The following is a 13,477-nucleotide window of genomic DNA, read 5'->3' as shown; positions in this document are numbered from 1 at the left end:
CCCCCTTTGTATGGTGGCCCTGAATAAAACAATTGCTTCCACTGCCGAATTGAACCTGCTTTTAATTGAGATAGGTCTAAATATGGAACAGGCTTTTAATTCATTTCGCACAAATGTTTTGCTCAGTAAAGATGAGTAAATACTCCAGCATTTTTTTCTATTCGTACTTTTTCTACTTGAAAAAGGTCAAGTACCGAAATGTCGCAATAAATTCTGCAAGTTGGTTATGTGTGCGGGAACTCTTTGGACTTAATTGTCACCCTCCGATGCACCTGCCAAGGAAATAGATGTGTGAAGATTTTTGCTTATTCTTACTGTTTGAAAGTATAGAAGGAGATGGATCCGGAGCACACATTCATTTATAAGTTTAATTGGCACTGATTAAACTTTTCCTAAATAAGTGCGTACTCTTTCCTTGGGTCAGTTGGAGTTGCCAACGGGCCAGGCCGCCCTGACTGGATGCACATGTTTGGGCCAGGTTCAGGTTGAAAATATATACACATAACTTGGGCCTGTTGAGAACTCTAGCACAAATTAAACAGCTTAGAAACTGCTCAAACAGGCGATCAAGTGGGCTCTGAGAGGTTTTATACATTCACAAAAACTTGCATAGAAAATTGACCTGGCTTCTAATTGAGACTGGCTTTTATTTGCTTAAACCTGTAGCCAGACGTCACCCCAGGGGACCGGCATCTACTTACCATATTTGAGAATTGACGAGGCAAATGCAGAAAATATCTTCATAAATTTTCTGAGACATGCTGAAAATACTGAACTGAAAAGTGATCAACTTGCAACTTGTTCAATGCACAATTGTGACACAAGTGTGTTCATCATTTTTGTTTTTTTGCATTACTTCCGACAGAGAGAGACTCAAACCTGCGCCACTGTGGCTATAACATCTTCATGATCTTTTTAGAATCACTTTTGTTTGTTTCACTTTTTTGTTTATAACAGTATCAGCTTGCTATTCGAAGACCAAATGTTATTGTGATAAACACAAAAATCTTAAAGGGAAAATTCACAGAAAATCGATAATTCACCAATTTTCTACGCACCGTTATCAGTGGTTATCAAAACGCTTTTGGAGTTCCAGGGGGGGGGGTCCGGCTGGCAATGGATTTTCATATAATGGCGGCGGATAGAGTTCACTTTTGAATCGTCCAAAACACACACTATGAAACATCCAAATACCTCCGTACTGCTCGTCCGTACTGACCCAAGTGTCCTGAAGCCGCAACATGACAAAGTTGTTGGGAAAAGATTAAAGCAGAAGTAAGCAGAATATTTGTGTTAATATAAGTCTTAAATAGTTATATCTTCTGACAGCAATCACTTATATAGAGTGTTTGGTCTGAAACACGGGTCTGTCAGTCACTCTGCTCTGCTGTAAGCCGAGGAGAAAACTTTCCTTGTATCCTACAAACTTTATCCAATGAGGAGAGAGAACGGCATAAAGGGGCAGTCCTCTCTGTGTGTGCAGCCAAGGGATGCGCGTGCATGCGGTGATGTAGGGACGAGGGTGGGGACTGCTAACTCCATCGGCTGACAAGAAGTTAGCCAAAACGACCGGATCGCTTACTGTTTTTAACCTTTTTGTCACAGTAGCTCCCAGTGGCTCTGTAGATGTTTGTACGCATGCGCGAGTTTTGCTGCGAGATGTTCTTCCGTGTTTACATCATACATCCAGTGGTTTACAACGACGAACAAACATCTCGCAGCAAATCTCGCAAATCCCGCTTCAGGACACTTGGGTGCAACATGTGTAGTGGTTGCTGAACACTAAAATGACTGCACTAACACTAAGACTAACCCTTTGCCCAAACAGAACCAGACATTTACTCATGTTGTTGGGCAGGTTCAATACAATTACAAATAGCTTTCTTACCTCATATGAAAAACACAAAAAGACTTACGTCAATAATGTTGTGTAGCCTTTGTCCTATAACAGTGCTGTTAAATCCAGGCGGTGGCCCCTTGCTGTGTGTTGTCCCCTGTCTCTTCCTGACTTTCCTGTCTCTCGATCACAATAAACTTTAAAAAAGACTTTTATAGACTGATAAGCCAATAGTAATACAGCAAAGATGCAATGACCTGAGACCAACACACACAAGATACAGACGTATTAAGAGATGAAATTATAAAACCAATAAAATATAGATTAAAAAATAAAATAAAATATAGGCCTATGATGACGGCTTCACGCCCAGACACATAGAAACCAAATTACTCCTGTGCTAGAACAACACCTGTATGTTTGTACTGATTTCATTCAAAACAACTTTGTGTAAGAACATGGAAGCACAATTTAGACTAGAATTAAAGATAAGTTAAAACCACTTTTTGGCCCAGGCCTTTTTTCTTTTTACTACACCGCATTGCAACATTTTGTAATATTGCAAAACCAGTCATTGTTTCTTACATAGAAGTGTTGCACATTCTCAAACAAATCTGCACTTGATTGAATTGCCTCAAACCAGACAACGTGCAGACTTCACTTGTGGTATTTGCACAGTAATATAATAAATGGACTCAATGTGAACCAGACCAAGGAGATATTACATTACAATATCAAACTCCTCTTGAGGGTTATTTCTCAAAAAATAATAATTCAAGTGAATTATATTAGTGGTAACTTAAAAGATGGTTTCTAGCTTTACATATAGTTTGAGTCATTATATTACAGTTTACAGCCTGTAGACCATTATCTATGTAACCCATCCACTGGGACCTGTTCATATTTCTGTTTGTTTACACCTTGGTTTGGTTACACAGTTTTGACAGGCACCTTATCACCTGTCACCTTTTGTGAACACAGCTGTATCATGTCTGATTCAGTTTACACACCAGCAATAAATCAGAGGATATCTCTTAGAAACCAGGCCATGTAATGAGTCTGATTCATTTCCAAGAATTCATTCATTACTATATAAACACATATTGGGAAAATACTGCAACCCCCCTGCACATGTTTCTGCTTCCTTCATTATTAAAGCAGAAGTAAGCGATCCGGTCGTTTTGTCTAACTTCTTGTCAGCCGATGGAGTTAGCAGTCCCCGCCCTCGTCCCTACGCCACCACATTCACGCGCATCCCTTGGCTGCACACACAGAGTGGACCGCCCCTTTATGCCGTTCTCTCTCCTCATTGGATAAAAGTTGTAGGATACAAGGAAAGTTTTCTCCTCGGCTTACAGCAGAGCAGAGTGACTGACAGACCCGTGTTTCAGACCAAACACTCTATATAAGTGATTGCCGCCGGATATAACTATTTAAGACTTATATTAACACAAAAATTACGCTTACTTCTGCTTTAAATGTTCTTTAATAATAGATATTTAGTTTTTCAATAAATATTATTGAGATTAATGTAAATCACAATTTAGTCAGAATAATGCACACTGTTGGACTTGAAAAGACTTGAAATCCTGTTTGAGATCTTAACTATTTTAGTTTGTTGTTGTCAAGTTATTTACACAGAAAAGCAGACACAGAACAACATTTTTTTTATTTGTTAGGATGCCCTATGTGGTTAAAATGTTGATTAGCCCCCAAAGATGCTTGAACATAACGGTACAGGTGAGCTTCACCTTCCTCCATACATCACTGCTCTGCCCTCTGGGACCTGGAGCTGGAGATCACAGCTCGAGCTGTGACCGACCGGGCTCACTGCAGACGCCGCTTCGCCTCTAGAGGGAGCGCCGAGTTACTAAAAGTGGGAACGGGAGAGTGGTGTGAGCAACGGCGCGCCTGGGCTGAGGAGAGCTGCGTCAAACCAGCCAAAGTCAGACTGCATTACACCCGAACTGCGCGGATATTGATTTCAAAATAAAAGCTTCAACTGAAGGAGCCACAGAGAGTAACAGAAACACAAGCAGTTCAGCAGTTAAGGTTAAGTTTACTGTAAGGTGCAATAGCCCAACAGCATCACATGGGCTACTAGAAATTTGTGATTTCACCCATAGACCTTAAACCTTTACAACAAGCAAAATGGAAAGAAAGAGCAATAGACATCACACAATATGCGCACACACAAAAAAAGTGTATCTGTCCACAGAGTGTGGACTTGAAAGTTTGGTTTATTCTCCTTTAGACAATACTATTCAATAATAGTCTGTATGACTGAGATCACTGGCTGCACATTTACAGCTAACAGATTAAAACATGTCTATTAGTGCCAACAGTAGCTAGCCTAGATACAAAATCCAACTCAATATTATGAAAAGTTACTTCATTCAGCTTTTGCGGCCACAATCACAGTCCATTGCTGGTAATCTTTCCTTCATATTTCTTTTCCTACGTCTGTTTTGGCTGTGTGAGGATTAAACAACTACGGTATCTCAGCCCTTTTTATTTGAAAACTGCAATTAGAAACAGCTTCCACCGGCACCAGTTTTGATAATAAATTGTCTTAATATATATATTAGTAGAAATGTCAAATATTTATCAGCAACAGCATTTTATATTCTTATGTAGCCACAAGCAAGCCAAGTATCCATGTGTTTCCATGGGCAAGAACGACACATTTTTCCCTTTTTTTTTTTTTTATGACTTCCATGACATCCAAAAGTCTTTAGGGACTCCTGGAGAGTTTTCTACTTTGCCCAAAGTTGTTTATAATCTAATGATAAAATACAGACTAATGGGGGACTTAAATATACACTATTACTGGGAAAAATATTTATTTTATCCAGTGCAATATTCTATCTCTAGCTATAGATTTGTTCTAGTCAGCTTGAGCTGCTGTTAAATTTTCCCATTGATGGATAGATATGTCTTATTTTATCATATGAATTCTGGGTATGTAGGCTACTCTTAAAATATCTATCTTGCTGATCTTTTTTTTTTTTTTTTTTGTAGATCAATAGTCAGCCCTGCCGCTTTTAATTTGAAACAATTCGCCGGATGTGTGGTGTCTGGCTTTCCCCCCTCGTCTTGACAGTGGTGCTTGGAGCCGAGAGGGTCAGTGGGAGGAGAGGCAAGGGAGTGGAGCGAGAAGACGACAGGAGGAGATCCAGCACAGGGTGACCAGTTTAACCGGACGGACCATCCTCGGACAGTCAGGCTGACAAATGGTCCTCCACCCCGGCCGTGCCTCCGAGCGACTGCTACACCGGACCCGATTGTCTTCTCCTGCTGCTGCTGCTGCGGTCCTGTCGGGGGAACAGAAAGGGAAGATGATCACGGTACAGTCCCGTCTTTCTCACTGTTTTAACTGCTGCTGTAACACACACACATACACGCACACACACACACACTGCAGGCCGACATGTAATATATAGATGTAGCCTATATATTTGCTGCTCTGCTCGTCACACTAAACGTCTCAAACGCTGTTGCATTGAAGCGCCTGAGCTGCCACTTGCCTGTCAATACACCATTTCTAACCGGAGTGAATGACATAGCTGGCGACAGTTGCTGTAAGGCCTCTCTGCTCCACACTGGTGGTGGTGGTGGTGGTGGTGGCAGAGAGGATACACGGTCAGTAGAAATGTTTTCCACCAATAACAACATAACAGTGTGAAGAGAGAAAAAAGGGGGGGAGAAAGAGAAAAGGATGAGCTGCATCCTAACAGCTGACAGTCAATGCTGAAGGGTGTTAATAATAATACAGGCTGCATTCAGAGGCGTGCAGGTCGCAGCTGATGCTCATAATGATCCACATCAACTGCAGATATACTGTCTTATTATTTAATAACACAACTTTAAACTTAAACACCCCCAGCGTTTATATACACCAGACTACATGTAGGCTACACAACAAGGGGGTTATAAATGAAGGGGTTGGTTGTATTATTCACCGCTCATCCACTGACTGATGCTGAGGAATGTGCAGCAGCAATAACATGTTTCTATCTGTTTATTTACCCATGTTTGTCAGCAGCACACTAATCCTGCGCGCTATGGCTTTGCTGCAGACCGGAGCACTTTTTTTTCTTTTTTTTGCTAATACCTATATTTATTTTATATGTAGAGAAATGAATTGGAGAGATAAATAAATCGCTGACAGAGGCGTGTTTGTATCTTAACTTGAGCTGCCGCGGACGAATGGTTTTTTTTTTAATGGTGCCCGCTATGGTTGTCACATAGGCCATGGTGTTATGTAACAAGAAGCCTACGCTGTTTGAATGCGGGCCCTCACACACGGCGGCCTGCATGTGCATGGCTTTTTCTACACCGGATCGCAAACACACACATAGCTCCTATCATCTGCACCTGATCAGAAAGAAGAGGGGCGGCAGGCAGGAAGAAAAAAAAATGCAAAAAATAGAAACAACAACAACAATGCAAAGTGTGTTGTTGAGCGCGTTGAAATCCTCTGATTCCCTAGCTCTAATTGCCTGATCTGTTTTCGCATCTGTATCATCTGGATGATAGGAGGGAGAGAGAGGGAGAGAGAGGGAAGGAGGGGGGGCAGCGTCGGACATGTCTGCCTGGAACAAGCCCACAATGAATGACTTTATGCTCGTTGTTTGTGGCTGTAACGCCAGTCAGTGTAGCGGCTGTCCGGTTGAAAATGTCCCCTGGGGAATAGTCAGTCAGTCAGTCAGTCACCCCCGCCTTCCCTTCTCTGCGTTTCCCCGCGCTTCCCCTCTCCCTCCTTCCCTCCCCTATAAGCGCTAGAGTGGGGAGGGGTAGGTGGTGGTGGTGGTGGTGTACATGCAAACACGCACCACCACCACCACCACCACCAAAGCGGCTGGCAACGCAACACCGCGACGTTTGCAAACGGGTACAAGCTGGTCGACCTTGTGCAGGGGAGTGAGGGACGCAGCCGGGGAGGAGGTGGTGGTCGTGGAGGGAGGAGGGGAGGTGTGTGAGAGGGTGTGTGTGTGTGTGTGTGAGTTGGAGGGGGGGGGGTTGTTCTCCTTGAATCTTGTCGATCCGCTGCTGCCAGCTGGGGGGAGGAGGAGGAGGAGGAGGGATAGGCTATACAGCTATACGGCTACAGACTGACGGCGCGATACGTGCCAGAGAAGGCGCATGCATGCAGGCGAGATATAGCGAGGAAATGCTATTTTTGCTTCAACTATGAGCATGCCTCTCCGGTGAAAATGCCGGTCGAGGAGGAGGAGGAGAGGAGGGGGCGGCTGCAGCAGCGGCGGCGGCGGCAGTAGCAGTAGCGGCTGCGTTGCGTTTGCGTGTCTCTCTCTGTGTGCACGGTCTGGATAGGAGGCCTGGTGGTAAGATCAGCTGGTGTAGCAGTTGCTCAGGCATATGTGGACGTTTCACAATTCAATCAGGACGACAATGAACAGCACTTACAATGAATGATTACTCTACCATACTATTATTATATTTGCTGTTATTATAAAAGTGCTTTAGGGATGTTATATAGTGATGTCACCGCAGATATAAATACTATCAAATGTGACCAGGTCAGCATAAACCCCACTGCTGAATATCATAGAAAGGCCCACTTTAAAGTTCCTGGACATCGTTGGATATATATTTTAGATGTGTAATGTCAGGACGTAGCCTGAACCAAAAGTTACCATGGTTAGACTTCATCATCCTCTTGTAAAGAAACTCAAAGTCACTGTTACTGACCCGCAGCAAAAGCACAGACTCGTGTAAAAGCGTTCACATGGGGCTTCAAGATACCACTTGCCCAACATGCAGCAGCTAGAGATAACAAAGCAAAAACACATCTGGGCTGAGTGGGGAAAAACAACAACATCAGATGCAAAGGTAACAAACTGTACAATAAGCTACATACAACACAAAACAGAGCAGAGACAACTGTCATCTGATGAATATCGAAGTAATTCCAATTCACAGATGATTTTTCTGTCTTGCATGTATTCAACTCAGTAAGATCAGACACATGTGCCTGTGGTATATGTGGTAAATAATGCTGAGAGGGAAGAAGTATTGGCACTTTGATTTCTGAGTATTGTCAAACAACTGTTGGTTTAATCTAATGCTGCAAGAGCCGCAGACCCTGCCGTGCTGTTTATACTCCTTCTGTCTTGATAGTTGTCTTGACAGTATCCTGCTGTCCAGCGGCATTTATCTGTATTTATTGCTCATCTTTATATCGTTGATATTGATAATAAACAGAGCTTCAGTAAATCGGGTCCGTCTTTTTATCTTCAGCCCAACCGACTCCAAAACGCTGTTATTCGTTTAGACCAGAGGGCGTGTTTTTTTTGTTTTGTTTTGTTTTTGCTTTCTTTTTTTTTTTGCATGGGGGTCAAAATGAGCCAGTTCTGGTTCACCTTAAAAAACCCAGACCTACAAGCTATTTCGGGTCCTGTCCTCCCCTCTTCTCCTCTCCTTCCCTCCCTTCCTCCCTCCTTTCTCCCCCACAGATCTGAAAGTAGCTTTCTCTTCTCGGCTGATTCTGTCTCAGTTTTCATACATGAGACGATCTCAGCTGTGTCTGGTTATCCAGGAAATGAGATTTATGCACATTAAGCAAAAAAAAAAATGTTATTTCTTGTCAAATATGTGGTAAAGACGGCCTCTTTTCTAGTAAGTCAAAGTGCTAACTACTAGTGAGACAGGCCTGTTTGTTAATGGGACTATTAACGCTCAAGACATCCACATTAGTGACATGATTTGATGTGTCTCATCTGATCCAGATTTGTGCCATTAATTACCACGAACACCACCGCAGATCTATTTGTGCATCGGCTTTCCCTCCATGTTTTTTCATTTACAATTTATCTGGTGTGTCTGATTTTATTCATTTTTCTCCCCTCTCCCCCCCTTTCTAGACCCAGCAGGAGTCGTGGAGATAGGCCTGGCAGCAGAGACTGGGCTTCACATTAACCTTGGTCTCTGGTCTGGTCGCAAACATCTGGAGCTTTGCAAAAGCGACTGGTGTGGCCTTTTGACCCCCCTCCCCACACACACACTCACACACACACACACTCACCCAGTCACTCCCTCCCTCCCACCCACCCACCCTGCAGCCGTGCAAGCCCTGCAGTGTGGCCTCTGCAGACCTCCCTCCTCACATCTTCAAAAATTTCGTCCACGGGGGATAAATGAGTGAACCGGCTGCAAAGGAAAGGGCTGGGACATGTACCAGAACCCCAACAGGTAAATGAACGACTCTCACAGGTGGATAGAGCAGCAGATGATGATGTTGTGATGTAATACACTGCCCGTCCAAAAACAAAAAGTCACCACCACTTGAATTTAACTAAGCTAATAGGTCAGAGCTTCCCATTGGATAATTACTGCATGGATGATGCTGTTTCAGCTGGAAACAACTTATTTACTAACTCTAACTGATGCAGTCTCATTTCTTAAACAACCATGGCAGAAGACACATCCTGTGGTTGGTGAATGAATGAATAAATTTATATATATGTAGGAATTACCCCCATCTAGCGGTGTGGTTGCATATCGGAACGTATTCTTGATGTTGCATTCACGTGAAATCGGGCAGACGTCAGACAGACAACAGACGCTGCATGTAACAGGATAAACAAGCAAAAACATAAACTACATGAAATTCACATATGCAATTCACTTTTTCTTAGTGTCCAGGCACTTTTTTATGAAAGAAGCTATCGTAAAGACTTATTTTCTGGTCGTGGAGAAGATATTAATCTGTTTCAGAAGAGTCAAATTATTGGCATCAAGCAAATAAAACATCTAAGTCGATTGCTGAAACTACTAAAATTGGGGTAAGAACTGTCCAACGCACTATTAAAAACTAGAAGGATAATGGAGAACCACCATCTTCAAGGAAGAAATGTGGTCCAGACCTTCACCCCATTGAGAATCTTTGAAAAATTAATGCAATGTTGGATAGAAATAAATGTTGTGATGTCGCAGAAGCTTATCAAAACGACGCCACAGCGAATGCGTGACGTAATCAAAAGTTAAAGGCGGTCCAACAAGATATTAGAGTGTGACTTTTTTTCCTTTTGGACGGGCAGTTAAATCATCAGTGCTTATCTGTCTTTATTCTGTCTTAATAACCGTTTCCTTCCTGTCTCCTGGTGCAGAATGTCCTGGTTCAGTGGTTTCCTAGTCGCCAGAGTGGACGACCGCAAGACTGCGTGGGGAGAGCGCAATGGCAAGAAGTCCAAACGGAAGGGAGGCTCATCTCTCTGCAACCCGCGTTACATGAGCTGTCTGCGGGACCCCGATGCCATGGAGCCGCCCTCCGGAGCCCCCCTCCATCAGCACCACCACCGCGGAGGGGTGGCGGGGGCCGTGGGAGGCGGCGGAGGCGGCGGCGGCGGCGGGGGCAACTTCGGCGTCCGTTGCGGATGGCAGGAGGACCACTACGGTAAAAGGGGAGGGGCTCCCGGGGAAGGGGTGGGGCTGAAATCCGTCGACTTGGGCTTCGAGGACGGAGAGCTGAAAGCCAGGAAAGGGGGATGTAACGGAGGAAGCGGGGACATGGGCGACGACGGTCCCAACGGCGCGGTGACGGCGGCAGACTGCTGGCTCAGGGTGGTCCGGGTTTTCCAGTCGAAAAAATTCCAATCCCGCAAACTGGAGCGCCTGTACCAGCGATACTTCTTCAGGCTGAACCAGAGCTCCCTGACCATGCTCATGGGCGTGCTCGTGATCGTGTGCGGCATCATGCTGACCTTCCACTGTGTCCACGCCGCGCCCCACGTGGCCTACTCGTCGGCGCTGTCGGTGGCGATGGCGCTCTTCATGGCTCTCATGGTGGTCTGCAACCGCAACGGCTTCCACCAGGACTACATGTGGATGGTCAGCTACCTGGTGATCGGGGTGCTGCTGTCGGTGCAGGTGTTCGGCGTGCTCATGGTGGCGCCCAGGAGCGCGTCGGAGGGCATCTGGTGGTCCGTGTTCTTCATCTACATCATCTACACGCTGCTGCCTGTGAGGATGAGAGCGGCGGTGCTGAGCGGAGCCGTCCTGTCCATCATACACGTGGTCACCACCTGGCAGATCAACCAGGAAGACAAGTTCCTCTGGAAACAGGTGAGACACACTCTGCGTCCGACTGTTTGACTTTCTGTTTTGTCCTCAACTGATACCGACGGCGAACACGGAAGAAACTATTCAGGCTGTTCTGGTTTTGTTTTCTCTTTCTCTCTCGTCAGTTTGTTCTGCAGTTTTTCTAACTGAATGGATGAAAGAAGTCCAGTCTGATCATGTTGACACCCCGAGGAGTTTGTATTTGGTTATAAAAGAGTCTCATGTGGATGAAGCTACGTTACCCACACTTGTTAATGTAGTGGTTCCCAGCCTTTTTTGGCTCGTGACCCCATTTTGACGTCACAAATTTATGGCGCCGTCAATCAAGATGCTCAATTTATATTTGAGAAAGTGAAAGTATAGAATACAGTTGTTTAAGATTGTGTGTGGTGTTTTTAATCATAATTTTAAAAAGAATAATAATTAGTTTAAAAATATTTTTATCAGTAATTTTTTTTATCAATTACTAGACATTTCAAGCGACCCCATTTGAATTCCAGGTGACCCCACATGGGGTCCCGACCCCAAGGTTGAAAAACATTGTGTTAATGGGTCAATTTTTGATAAATATATCATTTTGTCTTTATAGTTATTTTGATATTATTATTTAGTGGTCGACTCGCCCAGCATTTCCTGGTTTTGGTTCGGGTCATGGGAATAACGCTGCCGGATCACTAGTTGGCATCGTTTATGGTCGGAACGACGGTATCTGTTCGTCTTCGAACCTCCGGCTTTCATTCTTGATTACTGAAAACATTCTTGGCAAATATTTTCGCTTTTGTCCGTCTTGCGCCGGTCCAAGAATTTCACCGTGTGTGCGGAGTCTCATGGGAATGTAGTGTGAAAACACTTCCGCTTTCCGAAACTCCTCGTAGTCCCTTTAAACTCACACACACACACGTTGGTGGGTTCCTCAGCACATCTGTATGTGTTGGAGCCAAAACATTCGACAAAGAACTAATATCACAACATGAAGCGTATCTTCATCAGGGAGGAGGAGGAGGAGCAGTGGCAGTAGAGACTTTTAAATCAACAGTGTATGGCTGATAATCATGTGTTGTGGGCTTGGTTACATTCAGCCCAGTATTTATGCATCTTTATATCACAGAAACATAGAAAGCACAATGTAAATCTTTCCATTTAGCCCCTTGAGTCGTTTTTTTTTTCCTTCATATTTTACCAAACTGTTGCCTGTTTGCAGATCCAGGAGGAACATGATCATGTTTCTAGTTTTTTTTCATTTTCTAAATGTCCCACTCACTGTCATCATCTGGTTGCTACAGATGAAAACTGCTGCTCCTGGAAATGGGGTCAGTGAATAAAGGTGTAGACATGGTCCTGCAAGACAAGATATTTAAAGAGTTCGTTTTGGCTTTTTTTTTTTCCACATTGAAGAGACCACACAATTAACTGATTAATTGTGATAATCAATAATGAGAGTACTTGTTCGTAGTCTCAGGCCTGAAATCTGAAATTACTTGAAACAGAAAACAAGACGGTGAATTTGTCACAATTGGACAAAACAACTGAATACATCATGTTGACAAGCTTTCACTGCAAGTTTGGCTGAACTTGTGGCTTTGTGACATCCCATCATGCCTTGCTGCATTTAAAAAAACGTCTAGCATGGCGGCATGGTGTTTATGATGGGGTGACTGAGACAGTGTGGGTCCCCTCTGTCCCCGTGTCGTATCTGCTCGTGCGTATTTACATTCACTTTGAAGCGTATGGGTCTTGTTGCCGTACAGTGTGCTGTTGTTTGTGCGTCATGCCAAGGACCAAGGGGGCTCGCTGAAGGTCAGTGGGCCGAGTGAACCGCTGCGACCGGACAGCTGTGCGTGTGTGTGTGTGTCTGTGTATGTGTGTGGTTTCTCTGTGTGCTGTTGTGTGACAGTGGGAGAATACCATGATATAAAGCAGTATCACTCAGGTCTCTGTGCTCTCACACAAGGGACGCTTTGTACTTTTCTCCAATGGTGGAGTAACGGGGGTGAGGCCGAGGAGGAGGAGGAGGAGGAGGAGGAGGGGGGTGGGGGGATAGAGTCACAGTATGGTGGTGGCTGCTTGCTTTCTGTACATAGCTGTTTTACAACTGTCTGTCTCCTTGGGGAAAAGTTATAATGAGAAGACCATTGCATGCAAACAATGGAGGGATATATGACATAACGATCTGCTGATTGTCACTGTAATGTCTCTGCCGTTGCTATAAGCATCCAGCAAAAATATCCTTTCACCACATGTAATCTGGATTTCTCATAACCTTGTGGTTTGTTTATTAAGCGTTAATTACCGAAGTACAGGCCTACGTGGGAACCCAGGGACATCATGCATGATATAGCGGAGTACAATCCATCACAGGCTTCCACATTGTTTACCATTGTTCAAGTGAATGAATGTCATGAGATAGCTGCAGCCCAGGCAGCAATGCTGTTTATTCCTGAGGTCGCCTGTGTGTTTGCTGTGTGACAGTGTCATCATCAATCACCGCTTCACGCTTTTTGCACAAAGTGTTTCCTCTTTTCTCCAATAATTCATTAACCTTACCGGGTTTCTGTTGTT

The 13,477-nt window shown here is 44.2% G+C and overlaps 1 protein-coding gene across 1 annotated transcript in view; it reads left to right on the top strand.

The window, feature by feature from the left end:
• The first annotated feature begins 4,979 nt into the window (after positions 1-4,979).
• LOC310988799 (adenylate cyclase type 6-like) overlaps positions 4,980-13,477 on the top strand; it is a 47,033-nt gene continuing 38,535 nt past the window's right edge. Inside the window, exons 1-3 of the mRNA XM_083975554.1 lie at positions 4,980-5,184; positions 8,722-9,049; positions 9,967-10,921. Of these exons, the coding sequence (XP_083831680.1) occupies positions 9,030-9,049; positions 9,967-10,921 (975 nt within the window). The 5' untranslated portion in view covers positions 4,980-5,184; positions 8,722-9,029. The remainder of the gene's footprint in view (positions 5,185-8,721; positions 9,050-9,966; positions 10,922-13,477) is intronic.

The sequence above is a fragment of the Trachurus trachurus genome (assembly GCF_905171665.1).
Source record: "Trachurus trachurus genome assembly, chromosome: 7".
Lineage (NCBI taxonomy): Eukaryota > Metazoa > Chordata > Actinopteri > Carangiformes > Carangidae > Trachurus > Trachurus trachurus.
Note: the sequence above shows the minus strand (reverse complement) of the source record. Positions and strands in the feature narration are given on the sequence as shown.